Source organism: Uloborus diversus, chromosome 2, assembly GCF_026930045.1.
Source record: "Uloborus diversus isolate 005 chromosome 2, Udiv.v.3.1, whole genome shotgun sequence".
Taxonomy (NCBI): domain Eukaryota; kingdom Metazoa; phylum Arthropoda; class Arachnida; order Araneae; family Uloboridae; genus Uloborus; species Uloborus diversus.
In genome coordinates, this window is record NC_072732.1 from 202,627,840 (window position 1) to 202,655,490 (window position 27,651).

General features: G+C 32.0%; 1 protein-coding gene across 1 annotated transcript in view; it reads left to right on the top strand.

The window, feature by feature from the left end:
* Positions 1-27,398, top strand: part of LOC129216760 (calponin homology domain-containing protein DDB_G0272472-like) — a 110,472-nt gene extending 83,074 nt beyond the window's left edge. The window contains exons 9-10 of the mRNA XM_054850977.1: positions 13,583-13,720; positions 27,133-27,398. Of these exons, the coding sequence (XP_054706952.1) occupies positions 13,583-13,720; positions 27,133-27,255 (261 nt within the window). The 3' untranslated portion in view covers positions 27,256-27,398. The remainder of the gene's footprint in view (positions 1-13,582; positions 13,721-27,132) is intronic.
* Positions 27,399-27,651: the final 253 nt, after the last annotated feature.

Consider the following 27,651-nt stretch of genomic DNA (forward strand, 5'->3'; position numbering starts at 1 on the left):
ACTCATCACACTCATGTCTACCCACAACTATCCACACACTCACACTCATGCCTACACACAACTACCCACACACACATACAGAAACACATACACGCACACAAACACATACACACACACGCATACATACAGACACCTACACATACACCTACACACAACTACCCACACACTTATCACACACATGCCTACACACAGGCACAAACACATACACATTCCCCACCAAACACAAACACTCATACACACAACTACCAACACACTCATACCTGCACACAGACACAAACACACATGCCTACACACACACACTCGTGATTGCGAAAAACATAATTTGAATTCAAGAGGTCAAAATTCAAATTATTATTATTATTTTGAACTTTTGGTCTATGCATTCCGTGAACAGAATGCAGTGAAATTTCTTTGGTGTGCAAAGAGCAAATTAGCGAAAAGAATTTTTCACTTGACAGAGTCAGCAATGGCTTCATTGAGATGACTGATGAGCCAAGACTCAATTGCACATTGCAGCGCATCCAGGGGAGTCGTGTGTGAAGGAACAGCCGCGCACAGTGGTATTGTCAGATTTCGACTGACCGTCCGTACGGCTAGAATTCCGTGGGAACCTTACTTTTGGATCGACACTCGTATGTACGCATATGGCTTATCTATACGTCTGTCTATCCTGGTATAACCCTGCCTAATCAGTACTGATTCATTCCATGTCAAGTGACCTAGGGGTCCCCACTCGACCATCTCCGATTTGTATGAAATTTTACAGAGGTGTAGAAAATGCCTTTAAAACTAACCTATGCAAATTTTCAGCTTTCTAGATCCAAATCCTTAGAATCTAGGATCTCCGAAAAATGTGATTCGAAATGGCGGACCAGCTTTTTGTGACAAATTACCAACTTTAGACTGAGTTTGCAGAGAATTTTATCACGCTGGAAGCCTGAAATTTTAGGTCCTTAAAGCACGTTTGGTTGTTAATATATTCAAGTATTTATATGAATTTCATCTCGTTAGATTTTGTGTATCATGTGCGTAAACTTGTGAAAAAGCGTGACATGGATAATTTTTCCTGGATTTTAGGTTGTCATAAAATCTGAACAAAAACAATTCAAAAGCTCGTGCTTCATGATTCCATTGCAAAAATACTTGTTTTTACTGGGTTACAGTTGCAGAGCTTAAATTTTCGAAAAGATATTATCATCCAAACTGGCTATCAAAATTGTTCAAGTGAAAAATTGCCTATTTTCAAAGCATTATATTTCAAGTTTGTCACCTCACATCTTCTTTTCGTTAAAACCATTAGAAAGAACAGATTTTTTCCTTTTAAAATAAGTTTTTTTTTCTTCGATGGTGTTCTTTCGTTTAAGGATTAAAAATTTAACTCGAAATTATCTCTGTTGTAACGAATTTCCATTTTTAAGAGCAGGTTGCGGAAAATTTTATCACACTGTAAGCCTGAAATTTTAGAGGCTTAAAGTACTTTTGGTTGTCAATACGCTCTAGTATTTTTATGAATTTGAGTTTATTAACTTTTGTGTAGCACGTATGCAAAATCGCAAGACAAACGCAGTGGAGAAATTTCTTTTTGAATTTTAGAAAATCATAAATTCGGAACAAATATGATTCAAAAGGTCGTATTTTGTAATTCTATTATCAATATACATGTTTTTAATGATTTATAGTTGCAGAGCGTATATATTGATGTTCTAAAAGATATTGCCATCCAAACTGGCTGTCAAAATCGTTCACATGCAGAATAGCCTATTTTTAATGCACTGTAGCTTAAGTTTCTCACCTTGCATCTTCCTTTCGTTGGTACCATTAGAAAAAACCTAATTTTTCTTATAAAAATAGTTTTACTTTCCGATGGTGTTCTTTCAGATACGCGTAAAAAAAGGAGCTTGAAATATTGTTTGTCGTTAGCGATAAAATCTCGTTCTACAATGAATAAAGAATGGTGAATGCCGTGGAAATTGACTAATGGTGATTTTGCAACTTTTATATGTCAGAAATTGTTTTTTTTTTTTTTTTTTTTTTTTTTTTTAATCTTTTATAAAGATACTTTGCAAATGAAGTATGATAGAAAAAGAAAATTATCTTGTTCTGTCTGTCTGATGTATCAGTCTGCTTCCAGAACAGGATATTTTTCTGTTTCTGTCATATTTAATTTGCAACGTAACCTTAAAAAAGAGAATTACATAGACTATTTCTGACTAATATCATTTGTAAAATCCCTATTAGTCAGTTTCCACGGCATTCACCATTCTTTATTCATTGTAGAACGAGATTTTCTCGCTAACGACAAACAGTATTTCAAGCTCATTTTTTACGCGTATCTGAAAGAACACTATCGGAAAAGAAAAACTATTTTATGGGAAAAAATAAGTTCTTTCTGATGGTACCAACGAAAAGAAGATGCAAGGTAACAAACTTGAGCCACAGCGCATTAAAACTACGCTATTTTGCATGTGAACGATTTTGACAGCCAATTTGGATGGCAGTTTCTTTTAAAAAATCAATACATACACTCTGCAACTATAACCCATTAAAACACGTATATTGATAATAGAATTACAAAATACGAGCTTTAGAATCATTTTTGTTTAGAATTTATAACACTGTAAAATGCAGAAAAAAGTTTCTCCACTGGGTTTTTCTTGCGATCTTGTATGCGTGCTACAAAAAAGTTAATGAACTCAAATTCATAAAAATGCTAAAATGTATTTACAACTAAAATTACTTTAAACCCCTAAAATTTCAGGCTTCCAGTCTGATAAAAGTTTCCGCAACCTGCTCTTAAACATTGAAATTTGTTACGACAGACAGAATTTGGAGCTCATTTTTTAATCCTTAAACGGAAGAACACCATTGAAGAAAACACTTATTTTAATAGGAAAAAATCTGTTTTTTTCAATGGTTTTAATGAAAAGAAGATGCGAGGTGATACTAGAGATATAGCGCTTTAAAAATAGGCTATTTTTCTCTTGAACGGCTTTGATAGCCAATTTGGATGACAATATCTTTTCGAAAATAGATATTTAAGTTCTGCAATTGTAACCCATTAAAAACAAGTATTTTTACAATAGAATTAGGAAGTACGAGCTTTTGAATTGTTTTTGTTCAGATTTTAGGTCAACCTATGATGCAGGAAAAATTATTCATGTGGCGCTTTTTCAGAAGTTTACGCGAATGCTACACAAAATCTAACGAGCTTAAATTCACATAAATATTTGAATATTTTAACGGCCAAACGTACTTTAAGCGCCTAAAATTTCAAGCTTACAACGTGATAAAATTTTCTGTAAACTCAGTCTAAAGTGGGTAATTTGGTACAAAAAGCTGATTCGCCATTTTGGATCAAATTTTTCGGAGATCCTAGATCCTCAGAATTTGGACCTAGGAAGTTGAAAATCTGCATAGGTTAGTTTGAAAGACATCTCTACGCCTCTATAAAATTTCATCCAAATCGGAGATGGTCGAGTGGGAACGATTTGAAAAATTAGGTCACAGGTGACGTGGAATGACTCGCCTTCGGTTCCTCCGGGTCAATTAAAGTTCCATTGGATTAAGAACATTCAAATGGAACAATTCTGCTTAGACTCAACCTTTTACATAGCAAATCATCAAGGACTGTCATACTATACCACCCGAGCTGTTGCAAAATTTGGAGCCATATCGTCGAATCCGTCACTTGCTACTCACCAGTCGTCGAAGGCAGGTTCAGTTAGGCTCGCGTATCCTACTTCTTTGTGATCAATAATCGTATATCTAAAATCAAACGAGCTGATGTGTGCAACACATGACTTCCTTTTACTCCAATTTAATGTAATTTCCCCATTATTAGTAATTTTAATGTGATTCAATAGTTTACTCTCTAACTATCACCAACAGTGGCCAAATTGAAACCAGATTTAAAACAAAAGAAAAAAAATTCGGCCAAATTTGTCGCCAAGTTGACGACAAAATTTGGCGACCAAAAGGCTGGCGATATATCGCCAAGTGTCCGCCAAATTATAACACCACTTGAGTTTACATCGAAATTAACAATGATTTCCCCCTAAAAAATGGCAACCCTTTAAAAACACCCGAATGCAACCAAAAGGGGAGATGCACAACTAGACCCCACTAGGAGTGTACGTACCAAATTTTAACTTGCTGGGACTTACTGTTCTTGAGTTATGCGACATACATACGCACATACAGACGTCACAAGAAAATTCGTTGTAATTAACTCGGGAATCGCCAAAATGTATATTTCGGGCGTCTATACGTTCTTAGGTATATATGCTCGTGTGGTCGGGTCGAAAAGAAAACTCAACAGTTATTCGGGGGTGAGAAAATGGAAATTAAGGTCGATTTTTGAGTGATTTTTTTTTTTTTTTTTGCGAATACAATACTTCCTTTTTTGTAAAAGGAAGTAAAAACTAATTTGCCGAAAAAACATTTTTTGGGAAGCAGCAGTAAAATCTAAAGTTAAATTACTTGAAAGAAAATCCAAGGATTATGCGATATGAGTAAGAAAGTAAAGTAGCATGCATTAATAAATGACGGAAAGCTCTTTAGTAATTTCCAATCAGTTTAACATTTCTACATAGGAAATATTAGAGAAAGGGGAAGCTAACATTTATAATTAAATAGCTCATGGTAGAAATAGATTATGAATAGATTATAATTTTTTTTCACGTAAAAATTGAATTAGCTGTTAGTTAAAAACTAATATTTTTTCCTTCGTTAACCTCTTCATTTGTTTCAGTAATTCTATCTCTCTCTTTACAAAATTTTGCAAATGCTTTCATTTAAATATTAAGCCAATTGTTTGAAATTAAGAACATGAATTCTTCTCATTTCAAGTCAAGTGTTTTAGTCCAACGCAAAACAGTTGAATGTTTTCTTTAGGTAAAAGTAATTATCTTCAATGATCTTGAAGTATAAAATGCAACCTGAGCTAAGAATTCGATTAGAATCTTTTTTTTTTTTTTAACTTTTTGAGATGAGTGCAGGGTAGGAGGTGGTTTTCAGTAATCTAAATAATAAGTTTACTGAATTCTTATATATTTTTTCATCTTTCAAAACTTGTTCTTCAAATAAAAAGATGTTAGCAATTAAGGTACAAGCGCTCGTTTAATTATAATGTGCCCGTTTGAAGTACTTACTATTTAAGTAAAGTATACGACATTAAAATATTTAATTAAACTTTTTTATTGTTTCGATGTTGGACTTTTTTTTAAATGTCATTTTTTATCTCCAAAAATAATAAAATACCTCATTTTTTAACTTGCATTGATTTAAAACATTTTTTTTATATATTTTACACTGAATAGTCAACTCTAAATTTAAAAGGGGGAAACCTTTTAAAACAGACTCATAAGTTTCGTCTTTGTCTGCAATAAATTTAAACTAAGTTTTTACGCTTTCGGTTATTTGCAGACTGGGTGCTTCTGCGTGTTTTTTTTCCTCAATTTGGTACAACATAATATTTTTTTTTGTTTTTTTGTTTGTTACTTAGCCTTTTTAACAAAAACAATTGAAAAAAAAGGATGTTAGAGCTTTTGGTTCAATGAAGCTCAAACAAGTTTTAATTTAGACATTTATGCGATACAAATGATTTTAAAATATAATTTTCAGGAGAAAATTGCATTTTCTCCTTACATTTTCTCAAATACGAAAGTATATGTGTCAATAAGCGTTTTGAAAAATTTGAGACATCTTCAGTGAACAGTTTAGAACTGATTATTCTGTATTGATTATTTTAAAACTATTCTCCTAACACGTGAAGAGTCTAAGTTAAGCACTTATTTAGTGGAAATACTTACTTTTTTTGCTATTTTAGTGTGTACCCTTATCAGTTAAAATCAAAAAAAAAAAAAAAAGAAAGAAAAACAGATAATTGTGCAACGCTTTTGGCGTTTTAAAACTTTCTCTTTCTCCCTAAGTTTCTTTTTATAAATACAAAGTAATAATAACAATTAAATAAGCAACTGAATAAAAAGATTAAAAGTGAATTAATATTCATTTTATACCTGACTATGCGCTCAAATAAAACGTGAAATTCATTTTAAGTTTTCTTTAACAGGCAAACATTTCCCCCAAAAGCATTTCGTTTAATGACTGGTGGATGAAAAAAAATGCGTTAAACAAAACGGAATTTCATTTCCTTAATTATTTTATGTTTTAGTAATATTAATCAAATCCTTTTTATGGTTTTAAATAGGTTAATGAAAATATTTTTTTCTTTAATGCGATACTAAAGAACTTAACGCGCTGTAGTAAAGAAATGTTAAACCTAAATACATTCTTTCAGCGATATTGGTTTAAGAAAAAAAAGGTGGAAAATATGACTTTTATAATTATTAATTTAGTAAGCTTTTTCACCTTTCTATGTTATGTCGCACAATAAATGCTATAGTTAGCATATTTTGTAGTTGATTCAGATATTACAAAACACATTATAAAATTTTCTTTTAAGTCTTAAATGTTAAATGTAATTATATTAACTTATACAGTGAAACCTGTGTAAGTTGACCATTTGTGGTGCAGTACTTGGGTGGTCAACTTAGACAGGTGACCAACTTATAGAGGGTAGTAACGAAAACTTTTTTTTGTTTGTTTGTTTGTCATTTCTTGCCAAATGCATTCATGTTTTAACTAATTGGAATACTTTAAACTCACTTTCATTGTTTAACATTACTTTAAATCTATAAGTAAAATGTTTTTAAATATTTTTATAGATTATTTACCAGAATGACGCATAAATTATCATACAAATTTAAAATGTCTGTAAATCGTTCGAAGAAAAAAAAGTCCCATTGCTTATGAAAAACTACTTACTTGACATTAACAATTCCTAAAAATTCATTACAAATCAAAAGTGACTTAAATTATTCATTTGATTTCTTCTTGTACATTTGTAACTATGGTAATCTACTTTTCAACAAAATACTTCCTTAATGAAGTTTGCCGCATTTTCTGGAACTTAACGTAAGCATAATGTTTTTCGATAGAAACATAAAAATTCATTTTTTTTAAATGTCTGGTTGATTATTTGATGCATAACTGATTACACTTTTAGTACAATCTAATGCTTTTGCCAAGTGGTCAACTTACAAAGGTTTTTTTATAATACTCCAAACCAAAGCTGGTGTATATTAGTGGTCAAGATAGACAGGTGGTCAAGATAGAGAGGTTTTCCTTCATTATATAAGATAGGACTAATTCCGTTCCTGACAAAAGCGGTCAACTTAGACAGGTGGTCAACTTACAAAGGTGGTCAACTTTTCAGTTTTTACTGTACTAGTTATTAGTAATATTTGTATCATTTCTGTGATTTTCATTTAATTAATGCAAACCGATTTGATTTCATTAAAAGTAATAATATCGTTAATAATTTAGCATAATATGTAGTGTGTCATATTTTTTTATTATCATTACATATAGCATTTTTTAAATGTTTCTATTTATGTTTTACGTTGTTAGATGATTTTATTTCTAATCGAAAAAAATATTAATTTCTCCTCAAATAAAAATTAACTTTTGTTTTCGAAAACTATTTTTACCATAATTATTATTATTTTTCCAAATATATTTTCTTTTTCTGTGTGATCTTCCCTAAAATCGAAACACTCATTGTTTTCATTCCACATAGATGACGAAACACACTACAACGTACTGCATATAATGCTCCGCAAGTATTACACTATTCCAAACTTAAAGATTAGAACAATATGTTTCAAAACACTTACGTTTTCGACGAAAATAAAGATTATCTCTTTAAAGTGAAGCCTTCAAGTAATCATTATAATTTCATTTCAACCAAAGAATAAAAAACGTTTTTTCACGACTTTCCAAATGTTTTAGTTTTGAATTAAAAATATAATTTAATTACTTGAATATGAAAATTTTTTGTGAAGTACGGACTGCATTCAACTTGTTTTGAACTGAGTAGTGATATATAAAAAAATAATAATGATTCGCTTCTTTTCCCTTGATGTCAACTCTGTTTTGCCATCTTGCCCATGATGAAGTTTAATAAAACAGACTTTTTTTGTGCTGTCTATTTTTTTATTTTATTTATTTATTTATTTATGTGGTACATGAAAGCTTTAACCAAATTGGGACTCAACTGACGAAATTACCTATAAAACGAGTACTAGGTAGTTTCTCCAAGTGATGAAAGTGATTTTGAACCAATTTACTTGAAGAAAGTTCGCGTGTTGACAGATTACGAAGGATAATGTCTATACGTTTCAAAGAGTTTTGTAAGTATAAATGAGGGCATACGCGAATAAAATTTCAAAAAAAGACTAGCATGTGCATTTTATAGGTATATCAGATTATAAAAGGCTTGCGAACATTCTAAGTAGCTGCAGTGTCTTGAATTTGTTTCAAGAAGCGTTTTATAGTTATTTCGTAATTATTATTATTATTATTATTTTGATTATTTTCTATGTAAGACATTTTTATGCAGTCCCTGTAAACAGCGTAAAAAAAGTTTTTCAATTGCGTTGCAAAAGCTATTTTTTTTATAACTACCCGTAAAGTTTTGAGCGACTTTTTATGCGGTCCTTCTCTACTGCACAAAAACAGGTTTAAGTGTAATGCAAACTCTGATAAAACGAAGAACAGGAAAGTTTGGTAAGTTTTAAAAGCAAGGTACTAGAAAGAGAAATCAATTACAGTGGCTTCATCAAAGAAGAATTGTGATACTCACAGTCGGATTCTGGTTCAGAGCAAAAAAAGACCTATTCACATCAGGAGCCCAGTTATCCATCGACCTTAGACCTCTTTTTTTTTCCTTTAACGTCACCCTACAAAAGATGAAGTGAGTGTTTAGAGTGCAAAGAAGAGAAGGGATCACCGAAACAAAAATCAGTAATCCTAATATTTTGACAAATTAATCTCAAAATAAAACACAACATTCCGTGAAAAGATGCTACGAAAATAGAAGTTCGTTTACCACGGAAATATAAGTTCGTTGCTTGAGGCACCTGGGGTCCTGCCCCTTATCCTCTGGTGTGTTACATGTTGATAGTTCCCCACTTGGAGACATGGTTTTAGTTCGACGCAGAAGATGGTTGCATGGATGTACGAGGAATGTGGCATCCTCTAACAGGAGTACCAAAATGCTAGGCAGGGGCTATTAAAAGTAAATTTTAATTATCGTTTTAAAAAATATTTTAAATTTTATTTTTTAACTCCTATATATTTTTAGTTTTATACTCCTTCCCCCCGTAGGATTTTTCTAGGTCGATGGTCATGGTAATAGTATTAACAGTTAAACGTACCGATTAGTCAAATGGAAAGTCGGTGAATTTGATCAGTAGACAAAGAGTAATGCCAGTTAAAACTATCGAAAATATATTTAACAATACGTTTAATTAATAATTGGCAATATTACGAGTGTATGAATGAGGATAAATAGTGAAATAATTTGTTGAAGAGTGCCAGTTGATAAAATGGTGCATGAAAAAATGATAAACGAAATGATTGTTCACAATTGATTTAACAAAAGACCAATGGAATTATCTGAAGGTGAAATTTAACATTCATTGAAATTCTAAACAAAAAATAATCCAACGATTTATCTTTTCTGAATGAAAAAGTGTGTCCACGAAACTATCTGACAATGTAACTGGAATCTATAATACCAATATATTGACATAAAACATGTAGGTAAAAGGACTTGGAAAACAAACAGTTTGGTCAACAAAATGTTTCGTGTAACAATAACCTTTTGAGGAAGTGGACAATTCCACGAGCCAATTTATTGACGATATCATGCTAATTCAATGCTTTGTCTGCTAAGTGATTATCAACGAAAGGTACGTAACGCCCTCTAGCTGTTAACGAATATGTAATTTTACTTATAATAAAGTTAATAACGTCACTAATGCACTAAAATGGCTACTTTCTCGAAGTACAAAAATGTTTTATCTCACAAACATGTCAAGAAGCAGTAGAAATCGATATGTCTCTTGTGTTTTGTTCTTGATTCGGAAAAACCCGGAACGCTTTCGCAAATGACTTATCAACAGCGAAATACACTTATGTTTCAGTGTTTATGTACCAAAACAACTAATGCACTTTTCACACGAAATGTTCCTCTGTTTAAATACAATGTAACCGTTTCCTTTTTCGGCATACTCGTACGTCCTTTTGAAAAGCATTTTTAATAAAAGAAAAAATCAGAAACTTGAAATTAACAGTGTTAATGGCATAATTTCTAAACTATTTAGGACATTCTATGCGACCTTATTTCAATCTAAATACAGCCACCTGGGTATTTTATATATCTACATTTAAGTGCAAAGCTATTCAAGGAACCAATATTACTATTTTTACTAATGTAAGCAATTATTGTTTACTTATGATGTTACGTTAATAATGCTAAGTATACTTCTGTTTTGAAAATGATATATTTTTATTACATTCATTCACAGCTGTTCCAGAAGTTATAACTAAGTATGAATAACTTGTATTACATGAAAATGTGATTTTTCTAAATATTTAATAATGCGCAAAAACTGTTCAGAAATAACTTTATTCAATGTCATACTAGGGTTGAAATGGATCCATAATTATCTACATAATGATACAAATAAAAAAATTGAATATTAATCAGGGTTCGCCGATATACCGGGTGATCCAAAAGTCAGTACTAACTTTAAAAATGAATGATTCGAAAATGAATAAAGATAAAAAGATGCGGTTTGCACTAAACAGATGGAAAAGGGGCCGGGTTTTGTCTGGCAATGAAAAAAAAATAGTTCTGTTGTCGACCAACAGATGGCGCTGTAGGGTTTCTGATGTAGGATCATGCAAAGCAACAAATGATGCAAAAAGGAGCAACGGCAGCAGGTAATGCCAGTCGAAACTTAAATGCATCGAAATGCTGTCCATAGTTGAGAAAGCCCTCTTAGTTTAACTGTAGTGTAAGAATTATGGAGAAATAAAAAGCAACAGCGCCACCTGTTGGTCGAAAACAGAACTGTTTTTGTTTCGTTGCCACACAAAACCCGGCTTCTTTTCTATTCGTTCAATGCAAACCGCATCTTTATATTTTTAATCGTTTTAGAATTATTCATCTTGAAATTTTGTCGTGACTTTTGGATCACCCTGTATATCAGTCGATATATATCTCGATATATATCCGATATTTATTTTGAAAATATCATCATATTTTGATATTTTTGATATTTATTTTTTCAAGCACGGTATTTTCAACATAAAAATTGTATTAATCATAGTAATATTGTGCATTTATTTTTGAAAATAATCAAAAAGTTATGTACTATATTTTTAAGGTGGCTTAATACATCATTAATGTAACAGAGTAATTTAATATTGCTTTTTTTATTTTATACTCATAAAATTATTAGTAATGTAACAATTTTAACTCCGATTAAAAGTGCTTGATTTAATATTAAACGTTGGTCAGAAAAAAAGAAAATGTCCTATGACTGTGCACCACTTAATACATATTTCTTATTTCTCAATCATATTATAGCTGTGTGATACTAGCTAACAGAAGAAAAATGAGTAAAACAGCTAAAGCTAAATTAATTCCATTAAAATTGATAGAAATGTCAAAGTAAATGTTAGATATAAATAATAAAAGAAACCTTAATTTTAAGTCTACATACTGAAATAACAAAAAAGAAAATAAAGAGTGTTTTGAAGATGCATTTATTATTTTGAAGATTTTAGTTTGGGTTGATTGAAAATATCGGATACATACCAAAATATCCGATATATATCAAAGTATCGGATGTTTTCGATATTTTCGAAAATATCATATTTTCAAACCCTGATATTAAGTAATATTTTATACCCTGTAAATAGTTTTCTAAATACTACTTTAGATTTAATTAATGCGTGCATATATGTTAAATATGTATATCTACAAAACAAGTGTTCTCTTAAAAAGTACCTAATTTTAATACGTTTAATATGATAATTATAAACTTCTTCTAAATGATTTTCACCCTTTCAATTGATATGAAATAATAACACCTATTAGAATGTATGGTTACTGCAAATTAGCTTGCTTTACGTTCTCTGAAACATATATATAAAATCGTGAAATAAAGCTTCGTATCTACGAGTTGTTTCATTCTGTACTATAGAATTTAGTAAAAGTTTTACAGTAGTAAATAATTGCGCAAAACACGAATCTTCAGAAACGTTTCTGTAAATGGGGTAACCTAACCTGGAAGCGTCGTATTGCAGTAATTGGGATTTGGGTAGCCTTTGAAATTCTGCCAGCTTAAGTTTGCCCATTGTTTTTATTACCAATTATTGATCAGACTTTTTAAGAGGAAAAAAAGCTGTAATTTAACTCGCAAAACCTTTAGAGAAAATCATAATTTCAGGTAATGTATGATTATTTTTTAAATTACATTTGTTATTTCTGTATGTTTATTTAGTTAATATTTCCACAAAAAATCTATACAGCAGTGGGTAGGTAAACGGTAGTATCTGGAGAAATTAGTTTTCTAAATATTTGAAGAAAGGCGTTTTGGATTCATTACTAACAATAAGAAAATGTTTGAACTAGGCAATTTTTCGCGCTTTTTTTCAGCGGAAACCAAATAAGCAAGCTTGTACAACAAAGGTAACGTACAAGAGATGACAAAAATACAAAATAATGAAAAAGGAAAAATTTGTAGTTACTACCCTTTACCTGCCCACAGTATAAGCCTATTTCAAACGAAAGACTCAGTTACTCAGTAACGGTTTCTTTCTTTTTTCTTCTCTTTTCTTTCTTTCTTTTTTCTTTTTCTTTTTTGAGCAATCACGATTCCTAATTGTTTTCATTTAACCGCCCTTGATGCCTGGTTCCTTTTTCAACCCCGGGCGCGACTCCTCCCGGTAGCCGCTGCTCCTGGTCGGTGGCGTCCATGTCCTAGACACACGCACACACATACACACACTTGCCTTTACTTACATACACACACGTCAACGTGCACACACACAAGCCTACACATACACTACTCTACACACGTAACCGCTCAAGAGGAGGGACAGGAACCGTTTCTAGAAAGAAGTGAGTGGGGTAGTAACCAATGAGTAGGGTCCTGTAGCAACTCGTGATTGCGAAAAACGTAATTAGAATTCTAAATTTCAGAATTCAAATTAATTTTGAAAATTCGAAAGATTTTTTTTTCTAACTTTTTGACGCCTCAAACTATTTTTCAGCACTGCTTTTATCAACTTTCACTGTTTACGCATTTTCGAATCAGGAAAAAAAATACAAACCAACCAAGTTTAAAATACATGAAAAATAAGAAATTCGACCCCATCAAAGATTTCCGTGCAAGCAAATCATCTATTTTAATAACCTTCACCATTATTCTAATTCCCGAGAACCTATTAATACCAAGAAAACTTCTCCGAGCTCTCAAAAATGATAATGAAATTCAACGAAACTCCCACATTGACTGCAGCACGGAAGCCATAATCGTGTTTCGTGTAATTCCTATCAAAGTACTTCAATTTTCTTGTGAATGTCTTTCAGTTGAGGCGAATCAATAACCATGCCTCGTATATTCCTGTCATTCCGAATGAGCTTATTCATTCTATCCATTAGGTTATTAGCAGCAAGAAATTAGAATGGAAAGCGGCCCCTAAAATTGGATCGCTGGATCACTCCTTGAAGGGGGAAAAGAAGCATTCGAAAAGCTTTTCCAAAGGAGAGTCAAAGGAAGGAAAATTAGTCGACGGACAAGTAAGTATTTAAAGTTTAATTTGGTTAATGTGGATGAAGATTTTTCTTTTATGTAAATAGATGGAGAGGGTTTTGTAAGAAATGAAACTTGATGTGAATGAGCAAAAATAGTAATGCAGAATTTTCCAAAATTATTCATGGTTCGACTTTTTTTACAAAGATAAAATAGTAAAGCCAATTAGGTAGCATAAAATACCTGGATTTTTCTTTTTTCGGTGTCCTTTACTTTTCGCCGACATGAAATTTCTTCCCCCTCCCTGCCTTTTAGTTTCAACCTTGCCTTTTGATATATTTAAGGGGAGAGAAAACTTTAACTGTAGGCGAAAAGTAGGGGAAAACTTTTTTAGGTATGAAAATAGCAATGGTGATTTAATTGGCATGCTAATAATAATTTAAATCCAGATTGTTGATCATAAGTAACAAAAAATTATTTACATTGTTTTTTAATACCAACTTACATTCCTTGAATTGTCTGATGTTCGTGTTTAAATGTATTGGTAAGATTTTTAATAAAAATTTCAATTTTGTGTTTCCTAATATTTTTAATATTTTCTGAGAAATGCTTATTTTGATAGGATAAATATGATTGAATATTGTTTTTTCTTTTTTTTTTCGTTATTTGCTTCCTGGTACAGGTTGAAAAATATTCCTTGTGGTCTACGAAGTAGTTCCCGTTAGCAAAGGAGAGGGAAAAAAAAAGAGCTTATTTACATTCCACGTAAATAAATGCCCAGAATTTTTTTATTGGTATAGAAATTGCAACTCTTATGAAGGTGTACCATTTTGAAAAAAAAAATCCTCAGCCACTGAAAATATTTGCAGAATAACACATAAACCACTCACTCTGGAATTAAAGGCTAAGTAATAAAACAATTTAGTGTCATCAATGCTAACCTTGCCTAAATATAAGTTCTTGCCTAGAACTTTACAGATGAAATTCTCAGCCTGATCGACAATCAACTTGTGCGTGAAAAGACCATAAATAGGGAAATGTGAGGCAAAGTGAAGTAGTTAAAATAACTACTTTTTCAAAATGAACAAATTGTTCGTTAATATAGTTAATAATAAAGCGTTCATCGTAACTGTAAGTATATTCACATTTTTTAAGGATAATTTTCGTTAAAATATTAAACATCAAACTCAAAATATCAGTTAGAAAAAACATCGACCCTCAAACATCGATATCGATGTCGCTCAACTATTCCATATTTTATACATGCTTCACTCATTCTTTAAAAATGAGAAAAAATTCCAAGTGAAAATACTAAATTCAATTATCTTCGTCAGCAGTTTTAGCAAAAAAAAAGCGATTTGCCCTTATTAGAAACATAGGTCTAAGCAAAGCCAACTCTGGTCAAGTTTCCCTAACGCAGAGCTGAGAAGAAGAAACTTTAAAAAATAATATGAAACTAAATTACATTTTGAAAAGTTCTTTAAGCTGAATACAAAAACCTATTAAACCGCATTTTAAAAACTCAAAAATTGTATGAAAAAATTCAAGTTAATCTTAATGAAAAGGAAATAGAAAAGGCACTGATAATTCGGTATTTTTTTAAACCACTCCCGCGCACATTTCATGCACATGTGTGCAGCATATGCAGCACGAGATCATATCTCCCACCCGATACTTCGGTATCTTTTATAAAGTCACTGGGGTCCAAATAAAGCCAATCACTGCCTTGTTGAGCTACAATCTGCATTTCCGGGTTTAAAAGTAAGGTATACAGCGACATTTCTCTTTTGAATTTGTTTGCTGCTTAATTTAGGCTTCAAGAGCAATAAATAACTTTTTTTTATTCTAGTAAACTGCAGTGATATTAGCTTTATTCTAGTAACTGCAACTATAAAGAAACAAAACTTATAGTAAAATAAAACCAGAGTGTTTTGACATCAGTCTAACGCAATACCTTTCGCCACATTGTTGCTTGGGGATGATAAACTACTTGATGATAACACTTTACCATCAATTTGGCCTTCTGGTGACGATGAAGACGCGATTCAGTGAACTTTTGTTATATTCCATCAAAAAAGGAGAGGAGACAGCCTTTTTGATGTGCACGGCCCAATTTGACACACTCATCGTATTGCTGAACTTAAAACTAGGTTAAACTAAAATTTAATTTTACTTTGTTTACTAATGTATTACTTTACCAACGAAGTCCCAATTTCTACGAATAGTTAACAAACTACGAGATTGATTTCACTACTTCAGATTTATTTCCAAGCAAAACTCATCTCATCTGAAAGTAAAACTAGTTATAAAAAGGCATATAAGTAATATTTAATTTCATTTTCTAGCAGTTGTTCTTGGCTGATTAAAATTCAAAAAGGCCCTCCAAACGCAGTAATGTATTCCCAACTTTACTCTAAAGTCTTTTTCAAAGGAGTGAACAAAAAGTTTATCCCCAATATCTCGTCTGCAATTTACATTTTTATTCTTTTCTTTCTATTCTTTGTCTTTCTCTTCTATCAAGTTTAAGTTTTCGGGAGGTCGCAATCAATTCTCCTCGTTTATAGAAAAAAAAAACTAAAACTAAAGCGTGAAAGAGATTTCTAAGTTTAAATTGCAGTTTCGATTTTTTGGCTGTTTAATGTTTGCGTAGTGCACACTTTAAAGTAAAATATGCAGATGAAGATTTTTTTTTATCTCTCTTGCCGTAATCTCGTTTTTTTTTTTTTTTTTTTTTTTTTTCATTGTTTAAAAAAAATTCCAAAATGAAGAAACAGACATAAGTTTCTTGAATATCTATCTAATTGTACAACTTTTACATTCTATGTTTTTATCAAAACAATCATTAGTAAAAGAAGGAAATTTTTTTTGGATGTAGCACAAATGCAAAAAGTGGAAGTCGTAGAGTAGTGTAATAAACTTGCGAGAGAAAGGCAAAAAAAAAAAAAAAAACACCTTATATGTTTAGCTAAGAGTAGATCCTAAATTGCATGATTTTTCTCGTAAGAGATAGACTGCTATGACTGCTACTCAACTGCCCTATTTTCATCGTTAAGTTGCACTTTCTTAGAATAAAACTTTATAGTTAACAATTTATAACGGTAAAAAATACTGTTATCGTATCCAAATAGGCAGGACCTATCCAATAGGCTAGTCCTTAAAATAGGGTAGTCCTACCAATGCAAATGCAGTAAAGCTCAATTTTAGTTTTAAAAATTCGTAACATTACTATTCGGCACCTGAACAGCAAGACATTTTAATTGATATGTTGTTTTTTTTTATTCTTTGAAAAAAGTGGTAAACTTTTAAGGTTCAGCCTCCAGATTTTTTGCGGCTTGAGACGAAAATAAAATGCCACAACCCAGAGAATGAGCATACACATTCAGTGGATAGTCACAGTACTTTCTAGGTGCTTTCTTGTTAGAAATGTACTGCAGGACCAATTCATTTGAGAAAAAGAAATATGAAACTTTGTTGAAAAAAATAAATAAATAAAAAGTGAGTTATTCATTTATTGGGTGTGTTCATTCGATTGAAATTATTCTAACTTTATAAATTTGTTCTTGTCAAAAAAAAAAAAAATTTGCAAAATATTTTTTTTTTTTACTTTAACTCCATTTTTTCTTTAAGTCTCTTTCTATTTATACATACATACAGCACATAATGTAGAGTGGAAAATACATTCAAGTTGAGTAAGAAACAAAAACATTTCCGGAACGTCAATTGACTCAAGTACTTTAAATTACGGTTCCAATGCCCTATCATTTGAGATCCCTAGGCTCCGAACACAAATACGTTTTATTACAATTATTTAATAATACCTTAGAGTAGGAAATAAAATGGAGGGAGCAAACCCAATTATTGACTTAGCAAAAGCTGTCCCAAGGATCCTAAGTCACGTGACTCAACAACGACGAATGGTTGGCACACTTTGCGTGAAACAAGTGAAAGAAATCCGATTTCTTTTAATACTTTACTTTAAAATGTATCACGTGACTTGGAGTCTGGGTTTCATGAATGAAAGTCTTCACTCCCTCCTTTTTATTTCTTCGCAATGAATAATACGTTATAATGAACATATTTGACACATTTTAATCACAACAATTAAAATATTTTTTAAAAAAAGTAAAGTTAACTGAATCCTGTAGGGAAAATAGTAATTTCTCTATGCATGCTACTCTGTATTATAACAAGAATCACCAAGATGAAACAATTGTATCACAATACAGTAGATATAGATAGCTCTTACTAAAATACAGAAAAAAATGCAAATAATAGTACCTACCAATCTATGAAATAATAATATAGTCCAGGAAATATACGAAAGAAAATACATACATTAGTGTTGATAAAAAATTAGTTTAGTGTACAAAAGTATTCAAATATAGCATTTAGTTTTGAACAGAGGAAGTTATTACATACAGGATGTTCCGTTTTAACCTGCAAAACCTTTATTTTTTAGTCCTAGATGTATACATCCAATTGCAAACATGTTCAAAATCAGATGCAGAGTTAAGATATTGAAAGTTTGAAGTAAAAATAAAAATGAGTCAAAAAATACGAAATTTAACTTTTACACGGACCCTAGGTCCCCTAACTAATATTTAGACAAATAATCTCCATTGAAAATCATTACTAACCCAAAAAACTTGACATTTGTGCTACCAAAACTCAAGGAGATATTAAAGTTTAAAATTTTAAGGAACCATACAGAAGATGACATTGGAACTTATCGCTCTTTCAAAAGAATGGCATCTCCTCAAAGAAAGAAAAACCAGATATTTATATTTTTTATTGCTATTCAAAAATAAATGCAAATGTTATGCCGTGGTACGCAAAAACACACTACAGAACCTCGAATAATTTGAAAATAACACTCTATAAACACATGTAATTTTAAACACTTTTTAACCGCTATATTTTTTCCCAAAAGGTGCTATTGAAGGCGAGTGAAAAGCGGTGTTAGTCACAAAACGATGCGTTTCATATCTGGGTGAATATTGGTCGTACTAATTTAAAACTTTTTGTGATGGAATTTTTTTTCAATGGAGATTATTTCCCTAAACATAAGTTAGGGGACCTGGGGCTTAAGTGAAAAAGTTAAATTTTGTAATGTTTGACTCATTTTTATTTTTACTTCAAACTTTTAATATCCTAACTCTGCAGCTGATTTTGAACATTTTTGCAATTGGCAGATACATGTAGGACTAACGGTTGCGAAAATAAAGGTCTTGCAGATTAAAACGGAACACCCTGTATATACATAACAGCTATTAGTTAAAAAAATATATAAAGAATTTTGTCATTTTTGAATTAACATTTATTTATAGCTCTACATTTTGATATGTTACAACTCAGAAAAAAAAGTAGCATGAAGGTTTTTCATATATTCCAGTATTCCAGCAGTAAAACCAAACACGCGTAAGCTCTCCAGAAAACTGCGAAAACATTTGCAAAAGCAATACGTATATTATGCTGCAGATATGAGGCAAAAGAGATTTATCGTAATGTTTTTGAAGTGGAAACCTCCAGAGTCGAAAATCTGCCACCTGCCATTCCCTTGAAAAATGACCCCATTGATGGTGTATGACAGTGAGGCATTGCAAAACCAAAGAAACATAGAATTCTAAAAACTGTGGTGATGCAGAAGTTGGAATCAAACATTCTATGTGCTTCTCAAATTGAAAGTCCGCTGACAAATGCTTTTGGAAAAGAAAGAGAGAGAGTAGCTACATAATGCTCGAAAATAGTGGATAGTAAAATATTTTTAAAAAGAGGTGCTAATGTTTCAAATGCATCATTTGTGTATTTCTGACGGTAATCAATAATTGTTTTTTTTTTAATTGTATGTACTGTTGAAAGTTGTTTTGAAATGTTTTTCTTAAAGAAAAATATTAATCCTAAATACCTTTAATAAATTTGAGACATTATTTTAGCATTGGAAATTCATCGTTTAAACTATCCATAAACATATGAGGCAGTGAGAAGAAAACGAATGTAATTGGACATTTTTAAGTTTTAAGTACGGCGCCGCTTAATGTGATTACTTTGGGACAAATACAATTTGATAACAATAACCGACTGATAACAATAACGAAAAGAATTCAGGACGCACAAAAGACGCATCCTTTTCTCTGAAATTCGTAAACCGCAGTTTCAAAGCATATTCATGTTCTTTTCCATCACGGTTTCACTTGTTGTTTAAATTTTCATTTAGATTTACATTGTTTTCAATACCTTCACGATTTTCTTTCTTTTTTTTGTGACTAACAATGTAATAATATTTAGTTCTACTGCTTTGACTCATCATGGTTAATTTGTCAAAGTGTTTTAAATGTTTTCCGTAAAAGTTAAAGTTTTAAATCATTGCACTTTTTCTCCATGGATAAAATGTTTGACCGTTTAGAGTAAAGTTTTTACAAATTCTTCTGTTTAACTGGCAAGAAGGGAACTTATTTTCGCGGAAGCTACTTGTCAGCGTTTACCTTTGCATTTCTGTTGATTAAGGAACAAAATAAGGGGAAAAAATCAAAGTTTATGAAAAAGTTATAACAATAAACGAAGACACTGATCACAGTATCCGATTTTGTTAACACATGTTAATATACAAGTGTTCCGGGACTTCGTGATTCTGATATACCATTGAGCGAATGATAACATTCACCGTGATCACATTAAGCGGCGCCTACTGTGAATTGCATTTTAAGTTGTGGTCCTAGCTAGGCTTTCATTGTAAAATTTTTCTAAATCTTGCTGCATAACAGAACCTACTAGGGCTACTAGAACTATATCTTGCTCGAACACAAAGGAGTGGTTCACCTACCATTTGTACGGGTTATTTCAAAATTTTAAGTTTTGGCACTTACATACCTTTGCTTCTCACTGCCTCATGTTAACTTTTAGAATTTTATTGTATTAAGGGGTTACAGTACAGTTATTTTTTTAAAAAAATATGTTTTTTTTACATAATTAATCACAGAAAATTTTCTAATAAACACATAAGTAAATGAATGCACAGATTTTTAGAGATTATTGTGATCATTTACCAAAAAAAAAGTTAATTTGTGAAAAAACAAAAAGCCTTAAAAAAATTAAATATTTTGTAAATTTTTTGAATAAAAAAATAGGCAATATTTTAAAATTTCGAAAATAAATTGATTACGAAATAAGTTTGCATGTTATGGTTTCAAAGAAAAATGAAATTTACTTAAATTAAAAAAAAATGTCTGAAAGGCACTGTGACCCCTTAAACACCAATCAATATGTGCATATTCAAAACACATACTCTAATAATAAAACCTAAACTTTCATTTACAACTATCAAACTTTCAATTTATTACCCCGAGGATTTCCAAATGAATTAAAATAATGCGATAATCCTTCTTCCCCGAAACATATCTATTTAACAAACTTTTTGTTTTTAAACATTTTTAAACAAAATCAAAAATGAATGAAATTGTCCACACTGCTGCTTCATTCGACGTCATTCATAGGAACCCGTTACTCATTTTACACCTTAAAAGTTACTTAATGTAATGAATCTTGACATTTTTTTTTACATTTTGTTTCTGTGATAATTGTCGTTGAACTTTATACAAAGACTAGCCCAATCTAGTCAGTTCAAATGCATCTTCTATGTATTTTTGCTGCTGAAACACTACTTGTGTTTTTATATTTTAATGTGGTGTTAAAAATTGTGCTTTGAAATTTTTTTCTCAAAGCAAAGTATTAATCCTAAATCGCTTCAAATAATGGCATTATCTTAGCATTGAAAATTCAGCCTTTACTATCTATAAACATATCAACTTTTAGAATTTTTTTTTTTTTTTTGCATTGAGTATCGTTTAATCTGTGCATATTTAAAATTACACTCTAATAATCAACCCTATAAACTTTCATTTACAACTACGAAAGTTTCAGTTTTATTACCCCTGGAATTTCCAAATGAACGAAATAACGCGATAATCTATCTCCACCAAACCGTAATGTTTAACAAATTTTACGTTTTTAAACGTTTTTGTGTAAAATCAAAAATAAATAAAATCGTCCAACTGCTGCTTCATTTGACGTCACCCCCCCCCCCCCCCTCAGAAGTACCCGTTACTCATTTTACACCTTAAAAGTTGCTTAATGTAATCTTGACACTTTTTTTACATTTCGTTTCTGTGACGACTTTCGTCTAACTTTATTCAAAGATTAGCCCTATCTAGTGAGTTCAAATGCATCTTTCGTGTATTTCTGCTGCTAATACACTAATTGCATTTTATTTCTTTATTTTTTATTTTATGTGTTGCTTTGAAATGTTTTTCTTAAAGCAAAGTATTAATCCTAAATACCTTAAATAATTTTAAGGCATTCTTAGCATTAAAAAATTAGCATTCTCTATCAATAAACACATCAACGTTTAGAATTTCATTGTATTTAGCACCGTTTAATATGTGCAGATTTAAAATCACATTCTGATAATAAAACCTAAATTTAATTTACAATTATTAAATTTCAATTCATGTACCACAGGGATTTCCAAATGAATTAAAATTACGCGATAATCCTTCCTTCCCAAAGCGCAACTATTTAACAAAGGTTACGTTTTTGAATATTTTTGCTCAAAAGTAAATGAAATCATCTACGTTGCTGCTTCATTCGACGTCATTCAGAAGAACCCGCTACTCATTTTATACCTTAAAACGTGCTTAATGTAATGAATCTTGACACTTTCCATTCATATTTTGTTTCTGTGATGACTTTCGTTTAACTTTATACAAAGACTAGCCCTATCCAGTGAGCACAAATGACCAGGTTTGGTATTTAGGACACAATAACACGTGTCGTACTAAGAAGTTGGATGGGTGTGTCCCTTGGCCGACAACAGTATTGCGTGCTTTGTTGAATGCGGGCGAAATTTTGAGTTTCCTCCAAAATGTCCTAGTTAGCCATTAAGACCAAGCCTAATGCTTGACGGACACAGCTTGAGGTCTAAATTTAGTAATTAAGAAGTGTTTTCGCTTTATTTTGGTTAGGCGTGAAAAGAGCGGCAGATGACTAATTAGTGTAATCTGTGAAACTTCTAAATTTTTACTTTTGTCTTTGTGAAAACGGAAATTTTAATCTAAAAAGTGAAAACTATTAGTTACGGTAACAACAATCTTCATAAAAACCTCGAAACTTTTGAACTAAGTTATGTGAAGCTAAGAGTCACAGCTTAATTAAAATCATGAATAAAAATGGTAGAAAGATGAATACAATTTTCTAACAGTCATTTTGAGGCTCTTCCTCGGTGTAAAACAGAAAGGTTTACAATAACTCAGAATGGCAAAGTAAACATAAAAGTAAAACAAGAGAGTAAAGCAGTCGGAGATTATTTTCAACTTTGGCATTAGCTAAATAGTATTTAGGAGTAGATGGGAAGGGCACACATTTTCACGTTTAAAAAGTAACGTTGCAAGGGAAATTTGACAGTTAACTTCTAAACCAGCACCCTAGGTACCCTCACACAAAATTATACTTCTGATATAGTAGGGTCTGGTGGGGTAAAGTGGTCATAAAATCGTAGGTTTTCAACTTATGTGAATAATAGATACAATAAATTCTTTAAACATTTTAACTTTTTTTGTTTTTATTTTACATTGCATTATTAAAGAACACAGCACATTGAGTTTTAGGAAAATAAATATTGATTTAAGTAGTTTTATAACAATTTCTTTTCCCTTCGTATTTATGACCACTTTACCCCATGGGGTGGGGGAAAGTGGTCATAGCATGGGGTAAAGTGATCATAGTTGCAAATAGATGCAAAACCGTTGTATACAACCCTAATATTTGTAAATTTCGGTTATTTTTATAGTTACAAGTATATGCACAAGCATATGTGTGTGTACACGAGTATATACGTGCCGTGTAAACATTAGTAAACACGTTCATATATGAGTAGATATATGTATGCATCAGATACGTGCATGCATATGCCTACTCAAGTATATACGCGTATACACTGGTATGTAAGCATGTATACGTGATTACCTACAGGAGTGCATACATGTCTACACGAGTATATACGTGTCACGTGTACGTACGTGTCACATTTACGTACGAGTATATACGCATGTAAACGAACATCATATGCGTGTATGCACTTGTATCTCGAGTAATTACGTGCATACCTGAGTATATACTTGTACAGTAGACGTATACACGCATATATAAGTGTACATACACACATATACGGGTATACACGAGTTAATACGTGGATACATCCAGTGCGTGTTTGTACGTGTCTACTCTTATATATATATATATATATTTATATATATATATATATATATTGTGAAGCACGAGTATATACGTATGTATACGTGCAAACACGATTATATACCTGTATAGACGTATATACGTACATTTATGGGCATATACCAGTAGATGTATGTATACACGAGTATATAACTTATATACATGTATGCCTACATAATGAATCCAAACTCTTGGGTAAAATCTAAGGAGTGTGAGAGGGGAGGATAAGAAGCAAAGAATTATAAGGAACTTATGTTCGCTGACGCGCTACATGCACACAAAGCCAGAAACTGATAGATGCAAACAAATCGCAATTTTGTTACACAAAGATGATTTTACCCCCAACATTTTAGTTTTTAAGAAATATTTAGAGCAGTTGTTAAAAGACTGCGTATAGTCGCAACAAAGGCGCAGCGACAGATGAAACTTTTTCAAAAGTCTCGTTATTGCAACAGAGAGTGGTTTGTGATTGCGACACACATGTATTACAGCTGCAGGCCACAAATTTCATCAATCGCTTTAAAACTTTCTTGAGACCTAAAATGTTGTGTAAAATCGTCTGTGTGTAATAAATTTGTGACCTCTTTGCATTAATCAGTCGCTGGCTTTGCGTGCATGTAGCGCGTCAGCATTCTGTTTGTGACCATATGTTCCTTCTGTGTGATTCTTGCTTCATATCCTCCCCTCTAACACATTTTAATAATTTGCTCAAAAGTTTAAACTCACCCTGTTTACTTGTATATCATATGCTTGTATGTAAGTGTCTATTCGAGTACATACGCGTATATTCGTATCTACCTGAGTATATATGTGGTTATATATATAACGAGTACATACGTGAAAAGCCGAATGTATATCTGTATTGATTAAAAATACTTGCAGATACTAATATACGTATTTATTGGTGGATTTATGTAAATACGTCTATACACGTGCCTACACAAGTATATGCATCGTATATTTACAGTAAAAACAATACCGTTTACTGTAAAAACAATACATATTAAGTGAAATTAATATTTAATTTATATCTGAGTTATACATAACGATTAAGTGACATTAGAAGAACAATATTTGCTTAGCCTAATATTATGACCACTTTACCCCATCTTAGTTAAATTGTTCTAAAAAATTATCTAAAAGAGATTCAGCTAACTGCTAATGAGTAAGAGTTCTTGAGACATGTAAGAAGCTTCCTATGCAGTCAATTTGTTCATAATTCTAACAAACAAAATTTCCCAAGGAAGTTAAAAGAGGTGTTTAGATTAAAAAACTTTTCATATTCACACAAAATATTTTTTTTTACCAAATAAAATTTTTCCAGTTGTAAAATTTTGTATTCAAAATGTAGTTTCTACCTGCCCTACTCTATAATAAAACTTTCACATTCATTCGAACATTGATTTCCAAGCTATAGCCATTTATTTGACGAATGACCACTTTACCCCATTGACCACTTTCCCCCACCAGACCCTAATTTATGTAAATGAAAGGATTTCTTTAACCCTCCCCGAGAAAGTAAATTCTGGATATATATTGGGCTTGAATGTTACCGTGAAGGTAAACGTTTGCCAGTAGTTGTCTACTTTCACATAACAAAGACATTTGCGAAAGAGCGAATATTTCAGGTAAATCGGAAGCCGTGTTAAGGCGTCTGACTTGTAACCGAAGGGTCCCGAGTTCGAAGCCATCCGGTCAAAAAACATCCGTGTTCGTCAACGTTGACTAGAGCACGGTAAATATGTAAGAGTTAAGGTAAATCACCAGAGGATATTGACATTCTCCAATCTCAGTCTTTCACAGTAACATAAACAAACATATGTATTATGCATAAGAAGAAAAGTATTTAAGAGTTCTACTTGGTATTGAAAGAATATAAGCGCTTCATGGCAAAAACAACACGCCCTGCACGTGGTAGATGTCTTTTATTTGAAAAAGAATAATTAGCAAAAGCAACGGAAGAAATATTGCCCAAGAAATCACATTCATGTGCGATTTTTAAGCAAAAAATTTTTTTTATCATTATTTAAAAAATCGAAATGCTAAGCCATCACATGTAAAACAAAATGCGTTTTCTGTGGAATGGCTCAATAGTGTAGGATTCAATGGTCAAACACTATCTAATTGGTTTGTGTAATTTACTTTCCAATTCCACGGATAGTGTTAAAGTTGCAGAAAAAAAATGCTCTGCTAAGTTAGTACTACCGCCCATGATACTAATCATGCCAATAACCCTAACCTACCGCACCTACTTATTAGGTTAACACACCAGTGGTGGCCAGTACTTCAGTAGTGGTCACTTCAAGATCTATATTTGAAAAAATAAGATTCCAGGTTTCCCAATGGATTCAAACGTGCAGAAGGTAATACCTCCTGCACGTTTAAATTCATTGAGAAGCCTGGAATCCTATTTTTTCAAGTATAGACCTTGAAGTGGCCACTACTGAAGCACAATTATGCACCGGCCACAACTGGTCTGTTTACTACTAAATAACCAATTGACTCCATCTATAAGGGTTGCCCAAATGAAAAGTGGACAAGTGCAATAACATCAGAATGAATGATTCAATTAGAGCGTCACTGCACAAGTACTATATAAAGGGTGGCAAGCGGTATGCATCTCAAATGCCGTTCAGCGGTTAAAGCTGTTAACAAAATAAAAGTCGCGCTATCCATGGATGCGTCCAGATCGGAAAGCGCGGTGGTACGGTTAAGGGCGGCAAACGACATCAGATCTGTCGAGACCAGGCCAATCAAACATTGAGATCACCAATGATTCCATTGCCTTCGTTAATGAAATAATCCGAGCTAATCGAAAGATTAGACCAGTGAAATCAGTGACGAACTCAACCTGAGTAAAGGAACGGTTCACACTATCATCCACAAGGATCTTCCCAGGAAACCCAGATGGCCCTAAACAAATTCTCTGTTGGGAAGTTTCGGAGCACCCCCGTACTGTCCGAACTAGTCAACCTGTTACTTTCACATCTTTGGGTTACTTAAGAGAGCATTACAGGACATTTTCATTCGGACGATGAAGTGAAGGAAGCGTTGGGACCTGTGCTTCAACGCCCATGACGATTTCTATTTTGATTTACATCAAAAGTATTATTTTTTGAACTTGTCCACTTTTCATTTGGGTAACCCTTATAAAAGATGTATTGGTGTCTTCCAGAGTCCTTTGCCATCTGGTGACGAGGGAGAACAGGATGGCGCCGCTGCAGCTACAGAAAGTCTGATCAAAACGGAAAGTGGGCCTTCAACGGAAATGCCTGCAGCAATTGCTGCCGAGTCTTAAGGATATATCTATAAGCTATGTAATGAAATTAATCAGTAATGGTAAATAATTAAATTGTTGTTCTACTCTTGGTATGTAAAAAATATAGGCATTTAAACCTGAATCAAAATCAAAAAACTGACCACATGTGCGCTTGTGTTCTATTTTGCGGTAATATTGAAATCTTTAAGGCTATTGTGCGTTTATGTAAGTCAATGTTCCCGATTTTATGAAGCCTTTCTGTATTCTAGCTCTGCATAGTTTAATAAGAGGTTTTGCAATGTTTCAACTAGCAAAATAAAAACTTTATCTTTTGTTCTAACCGGTACTGAATTCAATGCAAGAATCGCAAATCATTAGGCAATAATCAGAAGTGAAATTAATTAATTTTTATTGCATCATATTTGCAATTACTTC